The sequence below is a fragment of the Callospermophilus lateralis genome, chromosome 10, assembly GCF_048772815.1.
Source record: "Callospermophilus lateralis isolate mCalLat2 chromosome 10, mCalLat2.hap1, whole genome shotgun sequence".
Taxonomy (NCBI): domain Eukaryota; kingdom Metazoa; phylum Chordata; class Mammalia; order Rodentia; family Sciuridae; genus Callospermophilus; species Callospermophilus lateralis.
The window spans coordinates 82,879,952-82,895,845 of NC_135314.1; the positions used below are offsets into that span (position 1 = coordinate 82,879,952).

General features: G+C 39.7%; 1 protein-coding gene across 1 annotated transcript in view; it reads left to right on the forward strand.

The window, feature by feature from the left end:
• The window catches only part of Mcf2l2 (MCF.2 cell line derived transforming sequence-like 2), a 243,675-nt gene that overhangs the window by 118,855 nt on the left and 108,926 nt on the right, over nt 1-15,894 (forward strand). The window contains exon 11 of the mRNA XM_076867044.2: nt 12,963-13,154. Within this exon, the coding sequence (XP_076723159.2) occupies nt 12,963-13,154 (192 nt within the window). The remainder of the gene's footprint in view (nt 1-12,962; nt 13,155-15,894) is intronic.

Below are 15,894 nucleotides of genomic sequence, written 5' to 3' on the forward strand. Positions count from 1 at the left end.
AACAGGCGCAGAGAAGATTGTACCTGGTGGAATGAGTTTGGAGGGAAGTGCGACTTGATTTCCTTTTGAGTCTGGCAGCTCCCATTAGCAGCTGAAGAGGGTTGGGAAATTCAAGAGCTGGACATGATTACACTTGGGGATTGACCCCGGGAAGGCCATATTTGTAGGCAATAGAGTGTACAAGACCTGTGGAAGGTTGGCTCCCCTTCCCTACAATAGAATTCTTGGGAGGTCCGTGAGATCCAGATCCCCAGAAGAGAGATTGGCATCTCCCTGGCTGTAGGGATATTTTGATTTAATCTCCCCAGAGAAAATACCACCCAACAAAGTCCCCAAAGGCCTGATTTGAGCTAAGCCCTAGCTACCAGAACTCCCCATTTAGAACTCTGCTGTAGCCCCACCCAAGAACTCATTGATCTGGTCTGTCCAGCAAAACTCCAATGCACAGTACTTCCCATTTTGTCTTATCTTACACTGGTGAGAAGGGAAGTTGAAGGCAATTTTAACTAGCTTCAGTTTCAGGCCACTCCAGCTGGCAGCTAGGTGAGCAGCACAAAAAAAGGAAGGATTTAACAACCCAGCACTTGCTCTAAGCAGTACATAGTCCAAGAAGAAACAGAAAGAAGGACAGTTGGGCATGGAACATCTATCTTTGTCGACAGTTTTGACCACTTCAGTGGAGACAATTTTTTCATTTTTTTCCAATTTCTTTCCCCTCTTTTTTCTTTGCATGTGTGTTCTCACTGTGCTGATTGGTTTGTGGATATATATATATATATATTTGTTTGTTTCTTTTTTCTCATTTCTCATTAGCAATTTTTTTTAGTTGTTGATGGACACTTATTTTATTCACTTATTTATATGTGGTGCTGAGAATCAAACCCAGTGCCTCACACATGCTAGGCAAGCACTCTACTACTGAGCCACAATCCCAGCCCCCTCATTAGCAATTTTTGTTTCCTTTTTTTTTTCTTTTGTCTTTTAAGCATTAGGGTTTGTGGTTCTTTTCTTTTTAAAATCTGATTTTTCCCTCTTTCTCTGATTTATTCTCCCTCTCATAGCCATATTCTCTTATTCTATCTCTTTCTCTGTACTTATTTTATTTTCTCCTTCTTTATAGCCATCACTTGCTACATCTCTTCTGCTTTCTCTCTGTTCTCGTTTTGAACATTCTAAAGTTTCTTTTACCTTTCTATCACATTTCCTTTTCTCTTAATGAACTGTTTTTTTATTATTTGATTTCTATAACTCCTGCCCTCACCCTTCATGTTGTTGTGGTTATTAGTACTGTGGATTATGTAGTTGACACCTGCTGTTTAACTTAATGCCAAATCTAGTTCACAGCTATTTATTTTTTTTGCTCTTGAATATTCCTGTTTTTGTGGTTATTAGTCCTGCAAATGTCATATTAGGCACTGTGTATTTATTTTAATACTATATATTGTTCATTACTATTGTTGTTGTTTGTCTCTTTTCTGTGAGGTGCTGAGAATCTACTGTGACACTATGAGTTCACAGGATAGAGACTTGGCTGTTAAGAAACAGCACACTTTGCTCTACGTGCAAACCAACCATGCTCAAACATCAGTGATACTTTAATACAAAAAATAAAGGAGGCAAAAACACAAACTAATAACCAGTCCCCAAGAAGGAATGGTGAGAGGGGACTCCTCAGGACCCACTCATGGACATTCACTCCTACAGCAAAAACAAAGACAATTAACACAATGACTTTGTATACCACACCGATGATGGGGTCTCAATCTAGATCTCTCCCATGCCTCTTTACAATATACAGAATTGTTAAGAAGAGCTATCACAGAGGTTGATATACACATACCCTGTTATACACAACACAATAACCAAATCTACAAAAAAAGACCCCATTCTTTTGAGACCTACCAGGAAAATGAGATCCTCAAGCTTTTGACACAATATACACTATGTCCAAATACACTAATTTTGCTCCACATGCAAAGTTTGAGCAGGGAAACTATACTAAAACTCACTAAGAAATAAAATTGAAAATTTCACTACAATTTGATATCCCAGAACACTTTGTCAAGAAAATGTTGTGACCTAAAAAAGCCAACACATAAGAGTGGAAGAGAAATCCCTCCCAATAGCTGAATACAATCCAACACAGGAATACAAGAAATATGAAAAAAATAAGGTAACATATCACCTTCTAAAGTTTACAACTCACAAGCAAGGGACTCCAGAGATATTGAAGTGGATGAAATACCAGATAAAGAATTCAAAAGAATGATTTTTAAAATTATCAATGAATTCCAAGAGAAAACAAAATAATAATTGAATGAATTAAGGAAGTCAGTACAGGATATGAATGAGAAATTCAATGAGGAAATAAAGATATTGAAAAAGAACTACAAAAACATCTTGGAAATGAAAGACACAATAAATAAAATGTTGAGTTGAAAGTCTCTCTAATAGAGTAGCCTATGCTGAAGACAGAATTTTATAACTGGAAGACAAAGTGTTGGCCTTGAACATTTAGACATTATTAAAGAAAAAAAATAACCATGGCCAGAATTTATAAGAACTCTGGGACAATATTAAGAGACCAAATTTAAAGAATCATTGAAACCAAGGAGGATTGAGAGATGCATATTAATGGCATGGATAAACTCTTCAGGAAAATTATAATAGAAAGTCTCCTAAATCTTGAGAATGAGATGAACATTAAGATCCAGGAATCATTTAGAAACACAATTGGATCAAAAAGATCAAAAAAAGAATCTCCCCATGACAAATTATAATTAGAAAAGCTAACATACAGAACAAGAGTGAATTTTAAAAGCCCCATGAGATGAATATTAGGTCACATTTAGAGGTAAGGCAATCAGAATTACTTCTGATTTCTCAGCAAAAATTCTAAAATCCAGGAAGGGTTAGAATTGTGTGTTCCAAGCCCTAAAAAATAATAACTGTCAAACATGATTATAGTCCAACAAAGCTATCCTTCAGACTGGAAGAAGAAATAAGAACCTTCTGAGATAAACAAAAACTAAAGGAATTCATGACTACTAAGCTGATACTGCTTTGCTGGCTACTACACAGAAGAAATGAAAAACAAAATCCAGCGCTTACAAGTGAGCAACTCTCTGAAGAGAAACAGGACCCAATTAAACATTAGAAATAAATCAAAATGGCAAGAATTACATCTCTTTATAATAATATTAAACGTAAATGGTCTCAACACTCCAATTAAAAGACATAGGCTTACAGATGAATTTAAAACAACTATATACTGTTTGCAAAAGATGCACCTTACAAGCAAAGACATTTACAGGATGAAAGTGAAAGGATGAAAATCAAGTAGGATTGAGAGATGCAGACTAATGACATGTATAAACTCTTCAGGGAAATTATAATAAGTTTTCCAAATCTTGAGAATGAGATGGACATTAAGATATAGGAATCATTTAGAAACCCAAGTAGATCAAAAAGATTAAAAAAGAACCTCCCATGACACATTATAATTAGAACAGCTAACATACAGAACAAAGGTGGAATTTTAAAAGCATATGGAGCCCACAAACAAGCAGGATTATTTTATAGCTATTTTTTATCCAAATAAAATATTATATAGATATCTATTAAACCTATTTGACTTATAATTTCTTTTGGTCTAAAATGTCTTGACTGAGTTTATGTCTGGATAACCTATCTAATGGTAAGAGAGGGGTGTTGAAATCATCCAGTATTATTGTACTGGGGTCTAACTGGGTTTTTAAATTTAGTAGTATCTGTTTTATGTAATTAGGTGCACCAATGTTTGGGGTATAAATATTTACTATCTTTATATCTTCTTCTTGGATTATTCCCTTTGCCAGTATGAAGTGAACTTCTTTGTCTTTTCTGATTATTTTTGGCTTAAATTCTGCTTTGTTGGCTATATGCATAGCTACTCCTGCTCATTTGTGGGCTCCATATGCTTTTAAAATTCTACCTTTTAAAATTCTACCTTATATGTTAGCTGTCCTAATTATAATGTGTCTTTATAAGAAAATCAGAAAGATCCCAAATAAAAACCTAGTGTTGCACCTCAAGGCCCTTGAAAAAGAACAAACCAATTACAAAACCAGCAAAAGGAAGGAAATAACTAAGATCAGAGCTGAAATCAATGAAACAGAGAATAAAAAAATACAAAGGAAACAGAGTTGGTTGTTTGATAAGGTAAAGAGATTGATAAACCTTTAGCCAAACTAACCAAAAGAAAATGAGAGAAGACCCTAATTAGTAAAATTAGAGTTGAAAAAGGTAAAATTACCACAGACATCACAGAAATCTAGAGAATTATTAGGGACTATTTTGAAAAGATATACTCCAATTAATTAATAAACTGAAAAATTGATATATTTCTAGACACATATGACCTGCCAAAATTAAATCAAGAGGGCACAGAAAACTTAAACAGATCAGTAAGTAACAATGGACAGAACCAGTCATAAAAAAGCCTTCCAAGAAAGAAAAGCCCAGGACCAGATAGTTTCTCAGGTGAGTTCTACCAGACCTTGAAGCAGAACTAATGCCAAATGCTTCTCAAATTATTCAATGAAATAAATTGAAACACTTTCAATTTTGTTCTCTGAAGCCAGTATCACACTGACACCAAAACCAGAAAGGACATATCAAGGGGAAAAAGGAAAGTTTATTTGGGGCTTATGAGGTCTCAGTTCATATATGTCTGACTCCATTGCTCTGGGTTCAAGATAAAGCAGCACATCATGGGGTAAAGGTCCAGAGGAGGAAAGCCACTCAGCTCAAAGCAGGTTCAGGAAGCAGAAATAGAGTGGGGAAGGGGCCATAGAGAATATGTATACTTCCAGGGCATGCCCCCAGTGCTCCCCTCCACTTGCCTACAGTTACCTCCCAGTTAGTCCATTCAAACTAGGATGGATTGATAGGTTACAGTTCTCACAATCTGATCAGTTCACTTCTAAATAAACCTGTACTAAGAAGTGCTTTTGGAGGACACCTCATTTCCAAACCATAACACAGACTCACACAGATCCCAGTCATCTAATCCTTGACAAAGGTGCCAAAAACATAAAAAGACAGCCTTTTAAAAAAATGGTGTGGGGAGTGGGGAGACTAGTTATCCATATGCAAAAGAGTAAGACTGAATCCTTATCTCTTACCCTTCACAAAAGTCAACTCAAAATGGATCAAAGATCTAGGAGTCAAACCAGAAATTATGCAATTCCTAGAAGAAAATATAGGATCAACACTCCAAAAAATAGGCACAGGTAACAACTTTCTCAATAGGACTTCTAACACTTAGAAACAACACCAAAGCTTAGAAAACAACACCAAAATTAATAAGTGAGATGGCATCAAATTAAAAAGCTCCTGCACAGCAAAGGAATGTACAGAGAGAATCTACAGAATGGGAGAAAATCTTTGCTAATTACTCTCCTACACAGGATTAATATTCAGAATATATAAAGAACTCAAAATACTTAATGCAAAAAAAAAAAAAAACCACCAACAACAAAACAAAGAGCCCAGTCAATTAATGGGCAAATGAATTGATCAGACACTTCTCAAAAGAAGAAATACAAATTAGCAACAAACATATGAAAAAAATGTTCGACATTTTTAGCAATTAGGAAAATGCAAATTAAAACTACATTAAGATTTCATCTCACTTCATTTACAATGGCAGTCATCAAAAATACAAACAATAATAAATGCCGGTGAGGATGTAGGGGAAAGGAACTATTTTACACTATCGATGGGATTGTAAATTAGTACAATCACTATGAAAGTCAGTATAGAGGAATACTAGGAATGGAATCACCGCATAGCCCAGCTATGCCACTCCTCAGTATCTACCCTAAAGAATTAAAGTCATCATACTATAGCTATACATGCATACCCACATTTGTAGCAGCACAATTTACATTGGAACCAGCAACCAGTGAATGACTGGATAAAAGAAAATGTGATATACATACACAAAAGAGTTTTATTCAGCTGTAAAAAAGAATGAAATTATGTTTCTTGCAAGAAAATGAATGGAACTTGAGAACATTATGTTAAGTGAAATAAGCCAAACTCAGAAAGTCAAACGTAAGGGTTTTACGTTTTTCTCTCATATGTGGAACTAGAGAGGAATAAGAAAAAGAAAGGTGGTGAGATCTCATGAAATTCAAAGGAAGACCACTAGAGTAAAGGAATGAAGGGGAAGGAAAGGGGAAATGCTGTGGCATTATGGTATATAGCAATTGTTATATTGTGTTATTGTGTGCATGTATAAATATTTAACAATAAATTCCACCATTATGTATAATTCCAGTGCACTCACAAAAAGATTAACAGATTCAGACACTCACCCCAGAAGCAAAATGGAAAAAGTAATGGTGAAAGGCAGGAAAGGAATTTACTCAATACAGTTACATTGGGAAGACACGAGGGATCAAGCATCCTCAGCTCTGTTTTCACGGGTACTGACATGAGCTCCAGATAATATAGCAAAATGGGGCTAGAAGTATGTATAGCCAAGCAGCCTTGGTCAAACTGTGGTCTGGTTGGTCGTTTTCTCAGGGAAAGCCAGGCAGAGCCTTGTTAACATTTATGGGAAAGTGTTGTGATGGGGCAGGGGGTGAGGAGCAGGAGCTGCAACTCACCCCAAGGTGTTTATCCATCAGACTTATTTCTGGAGTCCAAGGTGACTGTGGGAGGGAATGACTCAGATCAAAAGAGACATGCAAAATTGAGGTAGAGATGCCAAACTTGTAAGCTGCTTTTAGTTACCTGCTGGGCATTTGCAGGCATCTGCAGGCTTCAATGCATAGTCAATGCTTTTAGCAAAAATAGCCTTTAAGTCTCCATTACAGTTTTTGGCCAGAATTCATCAAACATCTGGTTGGGATTCATCCTCTTCTCAGCACCAAGGGGTGAACTTCCCTGTCAGCACAGCCAAAAACTGGTTCTAGGTTGTTACCAATATGCTCATGGGGTGACCTCTGAACCAACTCACTAACCAGACTCACATCTCATGCAAATTAAGACTATTCTTTATCCTCTTCCAGTTTGAGGGTTTAGCAATCATTGAATACTTCTTCCTGATTCTGAAAAATAATGATCACAAGGACTACATTCTATAAAAGCAGAATTTACTAAAGTGCTTTGACTTTGGGGATGGGCCAGTAGGGCTAGTAGTGGAACTAGCATGATTTCAGCCTTGACCTCGCCCCGAAGGCTGTCCTCTCCCTACACAGCTACTATGTTAATGGCCTGGATCCCATACCAATAAGGTATGGGATCCAGGCCATTAACTTCCTAAAGATGTCATCTAGCTTGATGGTTATGGCTTTTTTGTCTAAGTGTGAAATTTTTAAACATATGGGGAAGCAGATAGAATCATAAAATGGACTCCCATGTGGTCATCATTACATTTTGTACCATTAATCTTCTGCCTTTCTTGTTTCATCTGTCCCACCTCCCCATCCCTGAGTCATTATCTGTGGGATTCCCTGACAGGTTGGCATCATCTCTTTCTGACCATTTCCTTCCATGGTAGACACTGTCATTTTTCCTCTGTCTTAGTAGTCGAGTCCTGAGGGGAAAAGCAGCTGTTATTACCATAAAGATTTCTGATTTACATGTTACAATTTAGCTATCTGGTCTTAGGGAATTTTCAGCATCTGAAAAAATGCTAGATAGGCTTGTGGTCAGAAAAACAGATTTTAGCCCTTTATCATCATTTCTTTTTCACCTTGGAGGTTTTGTTTATTATTTATCTTGAGCGGGAGCTGTATAAACTGAACAATAAGTGGCGATTTGGAGGTTTTATTGTAAAGTTCCTGGTGGGCACCACAAAGATGTGATAATCATAGTTGTGCAGTCCTCATTCTCAGCATGCCTGGCAAGCACAGGTGAACTAGAAGGTGACAGGAACATGGGTGGGAGAGTCCATCAAAGCTGGATTCAAATCTAGGCTCTAACATCTACCAGCTGTGACCCTAGCCAAATTACTTAGCCTTTCTGAACACAGTATCCTTGTTTATAAAACAAGTAATAATTTGTACCTTGCAGAATCTGTGAAGACTAAATGAGTTAGATATATGGTTAAGAACCTACTGAGTGCCTGGAATGTAATAGGTGGTCATTTTTATCATCCATTCATTTCTATAATAGTGATCTTCTAGCCATCCAGAGGCTGAATCAGGGTAGATCCTGAGTTATCTCTATGGACCTTCCCTGCAGATCCAATTGGACCTGTTATTCACATCTCTTGTCTACCACCTCATGTTTTTTTTGTTTTGTTTTGTTTTGTTTTGTGGTGGTGGTGGTGATTGTGGTTCTGGGGATTGAACCCAGGAGTTTGTGCATGCGATGCAAGCACTCCACCAACTGAGCCATATCCCCATCCCTCACCTCGGGTATCTTAAGAATAGGACTGAAGGGTAAGACACTGCATGCCAAGTGAAGGTCAGGCTGTGATTGCTCTAAGGTCCTTAGGAAGTATCTTGTTTGAATTTCCCTGAACCCGGAAAACTCTGTGTTATGCTTAATAAATTAGGCAGCTGGACTTAAAAAAAAAAGTCAACAGACTTCTCTGCCAAGTTTTCATATTTCTATATTTAACCAAAGTCCGACAAGTTTGAGCAACCAGATGAGGTCTCTAAGCGTAGGCAGAACAAGTGTGGCCATTTTTCTCTGTTGGTCAGAGCCAGATTCTGGAGCCAGGCTGACTGAGTTGGAAGCCTGGCCTTCTCTTTCCTACCTGGGTCAACTTCAGTTTTTCCACTTCTCTTTTGTAAAACTGTACCTATACTGAAAGTTTTGTTGGGAAGAGTCAAATAATCATTGTAAAACATTCATATGTGCTCAGTAAACAATAGCTGTTGTTATTATCACAGAGTAGTAGGGAAGATTCTGTGCTACAGAGCATTCCCTAGGTTCAGTCTGTAGGGACTAAGCAGTGAGTACTGCAGGGACTAAACAGTCCTAATAAAGGTCTCTCATTCACTCTTGATTCATCCTGCAAATATTTATTGATCTACTAGGCCAAGCACTATTCTAAATTCTGAGCTATGAACAAAAAGGTCAAAACTCACTGCCTAGGGAATTAGCATTCTAATCTCCTCCCAGGGCTGGAGACCATTGCATCTGGCTGGGTCTTTGCTCAAAACAAGAAAACTGAAAAATTGACTCTGAGTTCTTTAAACTAGTCACAGCTTGATTCGTGTCACTTTATTCACATATCATCACTCCTTTTTGTTTTGCACAACAGTCATTTAAGCACCTTTTATGTCCCACTTATATTTAAGTGGCATAAGAGCTGGCACAGTGCAGACAATGGTTAAGTGATCTCAATACAGTGAAAGGTAAGTTCTGGTCAAGAGAAGCATAGGATTTGGGGGGAACGCAGAGAAAGAACATAAGATAGCAAAATCAGAGAAATTTCCTGGAAAGGTGACATAGAGTTAGCTTCAAAGAGGTATAGGAGCAGTAGGGAGTCAGGAAGAGGGTGAGGAGGAAAGTATGGGGTTTTCGAGGCCCAGAGAACAGATGGAGAAACCACAGAAGCCTGGAGCTACCTGAATACTGGGAGAAGGGCAAATGGGTCATAATTACAGCTACAGCAGAGAATAGAGCTGAGGGACATAGAGCAGAGTTGGTAAGAGGCACACCAAGCTATGAGCCAGATCATGAAAGGCATGTGCATTGCTCTAGAGTTTGAACTTGCTCCTGAAGATCATGAGGGACCTGTAAAGACTTGAAGCTTGGGAATGACATAGACATGCTAAGGCATTGTGTTGGTATTGCTGCTCTGCCAGTCTTCATGATTTAAAGAAAAATGTATTAGCCAGTGTTCTCCAGAGCAACGTAACCAATAGAATATGTGTAATTATAAGAGATTTTATTAGATTGGTGTGTTAGTCCGCTTTTTGTCATTGTGATCAAATTGGCTGCCAATACAACTTAGAGGAGAGAAAGTTTACTTTGGGCTCAGGGTTTCAGAGGTTGAAACCAGGCTTCTCTGGCCTGAGAAGCATAACATGGTAGAAAGGGGTGGCAGAAGAAGAATGCCCAGCTCATGGCGATGGAGAAGCAGAGACAGACAGAGAGAGGAGCCAGGGACAGATATAGTTCAAGGCCATGCCCCCAGTGATCTACTTCCTCCATCCATGCCCTACCTGACTACAGTTACCCTCTCAGACCATTCAAATAATTAATCCATCAAGTGGATTAATCTGCTGATGAGGTTACAGCCCTCATGATTTAATCATTGCCTGAAAGTCCCACCTCTGAATCTTGCTGTTTGGAGCACCGTGCTCTCAGAACATGAGCTTTTCAGGGACATTAAAGATTCAAATCATAACAATTGGCTTACATGATCAGAGACTGAACAGACAGTAGTAACTGTCTGCATGCTAGAGATTAATATAGCTGCTCAGTTCAAGAAAAGTTGGAAGCTCAGAATAAGAGAGAGAAGCCAGTGATGCAGTCCTGGTCCAAGGTTCAAGAACTCGGAGTCCCCTAACAGGCCTCTGGCATCTGAGTCTGATGTCAATGGGAGATAGCAGCAACAAAAAACACACCTGCTCAAGAAGGATCGATTGTGCCTGCGTGTGCAAGTTTCTTCCTTCTTCTACTTCTTCATGCCATCCACTTTTTCCTAGCCTATTGGATGATGCCACCCACATACAGAGCAGGTTTTCCCCACTTAGTTCACTGAACCACACACCAGTCTTCTCTGGAAACACCCACAAAGACACACACAAAAGCCTGTTTTGCCGGTTTTCTGGGCATCCCTCAATCCAATCAACCAAAATGAAGGAAATCTAGGTGACCAGCTGTCCCTGTGAGAAAGCATAAAGACCTGAACAGACAGTAGTAACAAGGAGATAGTGGAGGCAGGATCAGAAAAGGTATTCAGAAGTATGTGGGTACTGCAAGGCTTGGAGAATATGTAAGGGTGGGAGGACAGAGGCTTTGAAACTGTCAAAATCATAAACTAGTGCAAGTTAAGAGGTGTAAGTGACCTCACCTGGAATTAAAATGATTCTTTGTATTACCATAAAAAAACAAAATGAGGGCCAATGTGGTTAGCCCTGAGGCTCAACGTGGTCAGCAAGGGTGCTTTGGGGCTCTGCTCCTGAAGACCTTTGTAAATGTGGCAGTCATCTGTGGACTCAAAGGTCAATGCCGATTCACACAATCCCTCCAAGTAGACCCCTGCATCGGCTGGCTCATGCATTCATTTTGTTGATCAGATATTTATTGGATGCCTACTAAGTGTTCTCGCACTACTTACATTTTGGTGGTAGTGAGCAGGGAAGGGAATAATCATTACAGAAAACAAAGAAGATAGCTTTCAGATAAATGAAGATAGAGAGAGGGCCAAGTGATGGGTTGGGTGATATGAGGAGGTAACCCAGAGCTTAGACCTAAATGACCCAGGGAAGAACATTCCATAAGAAGGCCATGGAGCAGGAGCTAGATTGGTGCCTTACCTTGTTAAGCCCCATTTCTTGCCTGAATTTCTTCAGTAGCCCCCTAACTGGTCTCCCTTCTATCCCTTTTGATCTACCATCTTGAGAGTACAGTTAGAGTAATCATTTATAAAATATGAGTGACATCTCCCTCTTCAGAGGCTCCCCATGTCACAATGAGTAAAAGCCAAAGTGTTTAGAATGGCAGCAAGGCTCTCCCCAGTCCTACCCTCTCTTCCCTCTCTGATCACCTCTTCCACTCCTTTTCTACCTGTTCCCTCTGCTCCAACCACACCCATCTCCTTCCTGCTTCTCTAACCTACCAAATACATCCCTGTCTCAAGACCAAAGACTGCGTGGCTTGTCCCTTACTCAGGTCCTAGCTTGTATGTCAAGGGTTCCAAAAATTGCATGATACAAAGATTGTAAGGAAGACTAATAGGACTCACCATATAGTTATATTCAGAATTACAACCTATTAGAGTAAAAAGATACTCAGCCAAATCAGAAAGAGGAAAAAGTACATGGGGTGAAGTCCAGAGAAGACCAGGGGCAAGCTTCTGAGGCTTTTCCCCACTGTTATACAGGACACACTTCATTCCCCCATCAATGAGTTGTGACAACACATGAAATGTCTATCTAGAGATGCTCAGTGGAGGCTCATTGGCTCATTGCCCAGAGTTTTTTTTACTGGGAACTGGTCACATACATAGCCTGGCAGGTACTGAAGTTCCAGACTCCCAGAAAGGAAACAAGTATTCAGCATAAACCATATAGTTTGCACAAACCATTTAGGAATAATGATATAGATTTTTCTTTTTCTTTTTTTTTTTTTTTTTTTTTGTAGTGCTGGGCATAAAACCCCGACCACATGCATGCTAGGCACATACTCTACCACTGAGCTACAGCCCCCAGTGAGTCATTCTTGTCAGGGATAAGACTGACTGATAGGAACACACACACACACACATAAGGAGGAAATGCAATTGCTGAGCAGACGGGTAAGGGCAGACAGAAACCTCAGGAAGGGGTTTAGATAGGCATGTTTGTAAGTGCCATGACTTCCGTAAAGGTGCCCACACTAGTTTCAGTTTCATATCACTACCACTCTCCTCAGGGCCAAGCATCTATCTTCCTTTCCCTTTTAGTTAAAAGTCTCTTAGTATATGTGCAATAATATGCAATGCTTTTCTGCCCTAGAGTTTGTCATAGTAATGTTCATTTAATTATAAGCATTTAGGTACTATCTCAATTCTCCATTAAGCTGAAAATTCCTGACTTGTTAACACTGTAGCCTCAGTGTGCCACTCAGAACTCTACAAATTTTTGAATGAGTGACAACTTTCTCCTGAGAAAGCCCTGAATCAGCTGCACCTGCATAGCCTCCTCCAAGTTCAGAGCACACAGTGTCAGGCACTTACCAGCGTCAGGATGCTCTGGCTCTGGCACCAAGCCTCTCATGCTCAGCTGTGGGTATTTGTTTTGCAGGAGTCCCTGGAGAAGGCCCAGCTGCTTGCACAGGCTGGAGACCAGCTCATCCAAGACCACCATTACTCAGTGGACTCCATTAGGCCCCAGTGTGTGGAGCTCAGGCACCTCTGTGATGACTTCATCAATGAAAACAAGAAAAAACATGATACTTTGGGGAAGTCCTTGGAGTTGCATAGACAGCTGGACAAGGTGAGCAAAACAAAGCTGTGAAAGTGTCTGCAGGATTTTCTGTCAAGCAGTTACCAGGGATTGAACTCAAGGACACTTAACCACTGAGCCACATCCCTAGCCCTAGTTTGTATTTAATTTAGAGACAGGGTCTCACTGAGTTGCTTAGTGCCTCACTTTTGCTGAGGCTGGCTTTGAACTCGAAATCCTCCTGTCTCAGCCTCCCAAGCAGCTGGGTTTGCAGGCATGCACCACGATGCCCAACTATAAAGTGGTTTTAATCATACTTGTCCTCCCCGCCTCACATGATCACGGAGAGTATCCAGAATTTTATGTGAAAAAGTGCTCAAGAGCCATTAAAAACTGCAGACTCTAGGTCATAGAGATATAGGATATATAAAATGTCCTAGCCATCTTTCCACACCATTAAAATTAACTAAAGTCCATGGAAGCAGATTTTGAAGAGTATGTTTTGTCATGGCCTTCTGGGGACATTTCCTGATTTCCTTGCAGTTGTACAAAGAATCAAGCACCATATTTTCAAAGTGTCCTCCTCATGCAGAGGCCAAGGATTGTGAATGATTTTGGAGAAGCTTCATATACCCCCTTACCATTTACTGAGCACCTGTTTTGTTCCTACAGAGCATAATTATGTCATATATTTAATCCCTAAGACAACCAGTGAGAAACATATTAATGGCTTCTTTGTCCAAAGGCAAAAAGTAACAGCACAATGAATCAATGGATCTCAAAACTTGGTCCCCAAGAATCACCTAATGAGTTGATTATAATTGCAGAGTCCCTGATGGGTTACCTCAAAGGCTCAGATTCAGCAGGTGAGGAATAAAGCCCAGGGATTAGTCATTTAGTCAAGTGCCAAGTGATTTTGGTGCTAATGATTCACATGGTACCAGGGACAACTCTGAAGAGCCCTGGGATGAATGACTGCTAAGATCACCAATGTCATAAATAAGGGGAAGCCAAATTTGAAGCCAGGACTGCCAGATTCCAAACCCTGGCTTCTTAAGCGAGCCAGCAAGGCTGTGTGTGCAGGTCCTTATAGGCAAGGATGTGCGGACACTGGTGTCCTTCAGAGACGACCTCTAGGGTAAGTTCCTAGTCAGCACTAACACTGACTTCTGGAGCCTTCCCTGTCAGCTGTTCCCTGGCCACCTGTAGCCAGTGGCCATGAGTCAGCACACTGCATTCCAGCAGCTGCTTCTGTCCCATGGCTCAGGGCATCCACTCAGCCTGTTTACATCATCCCATTGCCAAAGGGATTTTAATATCAATGAAATACAGTTGTTCCAGAAACAAGTGGCTCAGAAGGGGCTGGTGCGCAGCCTGTCCTGTGTGCTGAGCCCGCTGCAGGATCAGCTGCTCTTTTCCAACCTCCATTGTGACTTTGCAGATTCCAGTTTAACATTTTCTGCAGATCTAGGCATGATGTATAAAGAGAAAGTTTTCACAGTTTCACAACGTCATGTTATTTTGAAAATCCAAAAATGGGGGATGGAGGAAGGGAAATGTTCATCACGATGCACAATCCCCCCCCTCCCATCCTCACACATTGGGAATTATTCATTTTAAAATGTCTTTTATTTGTCTTTTTTTTTTTTTTTTTTGTCATTGTCAGGCTCCAGAAGTCAGTGTAAATAATTTAGAAAAATAATAAAGATACACATTTAAGTTGCCTATGATTTTCCCACTTAGAAATAACCATTTGGAGTGTTTTTTTTGTTTGCTTGCTTCTTTTGAACCTAGGGGCCCTTAGCCACTGAACCACATCACTAATCCTTTTTTATTATTTTATTTAGAGACAGGATCTCACTAAGTTGCATAGGGCCTTGCTAAATTGCTGAGGCTGGCTTTGAATTTGTGATCCTCTTACCTCAGCCTCCTGAGCCACTGGGATTATAGGTGTGCACCATTATGCTTGGAGTATTCCTTTTTGATCATTTTTCTTGTTGTAGCAATTTACCTTGCTCTTCAGTTCATATGATAAATGTAAAAACAGATGTTTTTGCCCTAGAAGCTTTTTTTTTTTTTTTTCACATATTCAGGCCCCCTGTCTTTCTATCCAGGTATCTCAGTGGAGTTCGAAAGAACAAATAAAAAATGGAATTGTTAGCTAGGTGTGACGGTGCAGGCCTGTAATCCCAGCAATTTGGAGGCTGAGGCTGGAGGATTGTGAGTGTAAGACCAGCCTGGACAATTTAGGGAGACCCTGTCTCAAAAAAAATTTTTTTTAATTATAGAAAGGACTGGGGATGTAGCTCAGTGGTAGAGTAACATCCCAGTACCCTCTGTTCTCTCCCAAAGTTGAAATATTAGAATTCATCCCTCATCTGATTTCATCCTGCATCCAGAAAATTTGAGTATTACTGTTAATGGGTTACAAAGATTTGCATTTTGGGATGCTTCTGTAGTAAAGACAAATACCAATAAATGGAAATGTGGATCATTTGGGAATACAAAGAGGAAAGTGGTGCTTTTGTTAAAGGACATTCCCTCCCCAGGAAGCTATCTATGGGCCAAGTCTAATGCTTTATTAATCACCCCAGGTTCTTATAACTTATTTGGATGCAAGACGGTGACTTACTGGCAGATGAATCTGAAAAGCCATTGACTGCTTTTCTCTTGTGGCTGACTTGTGACTTACAAATACTGACCTTTCATCTCCAAGAAATATAGCAACAGTTGTCAGTGGAAACAGGAAGAATGTTTATACAATTCATTTTATTGATTGAATGACTTCTCT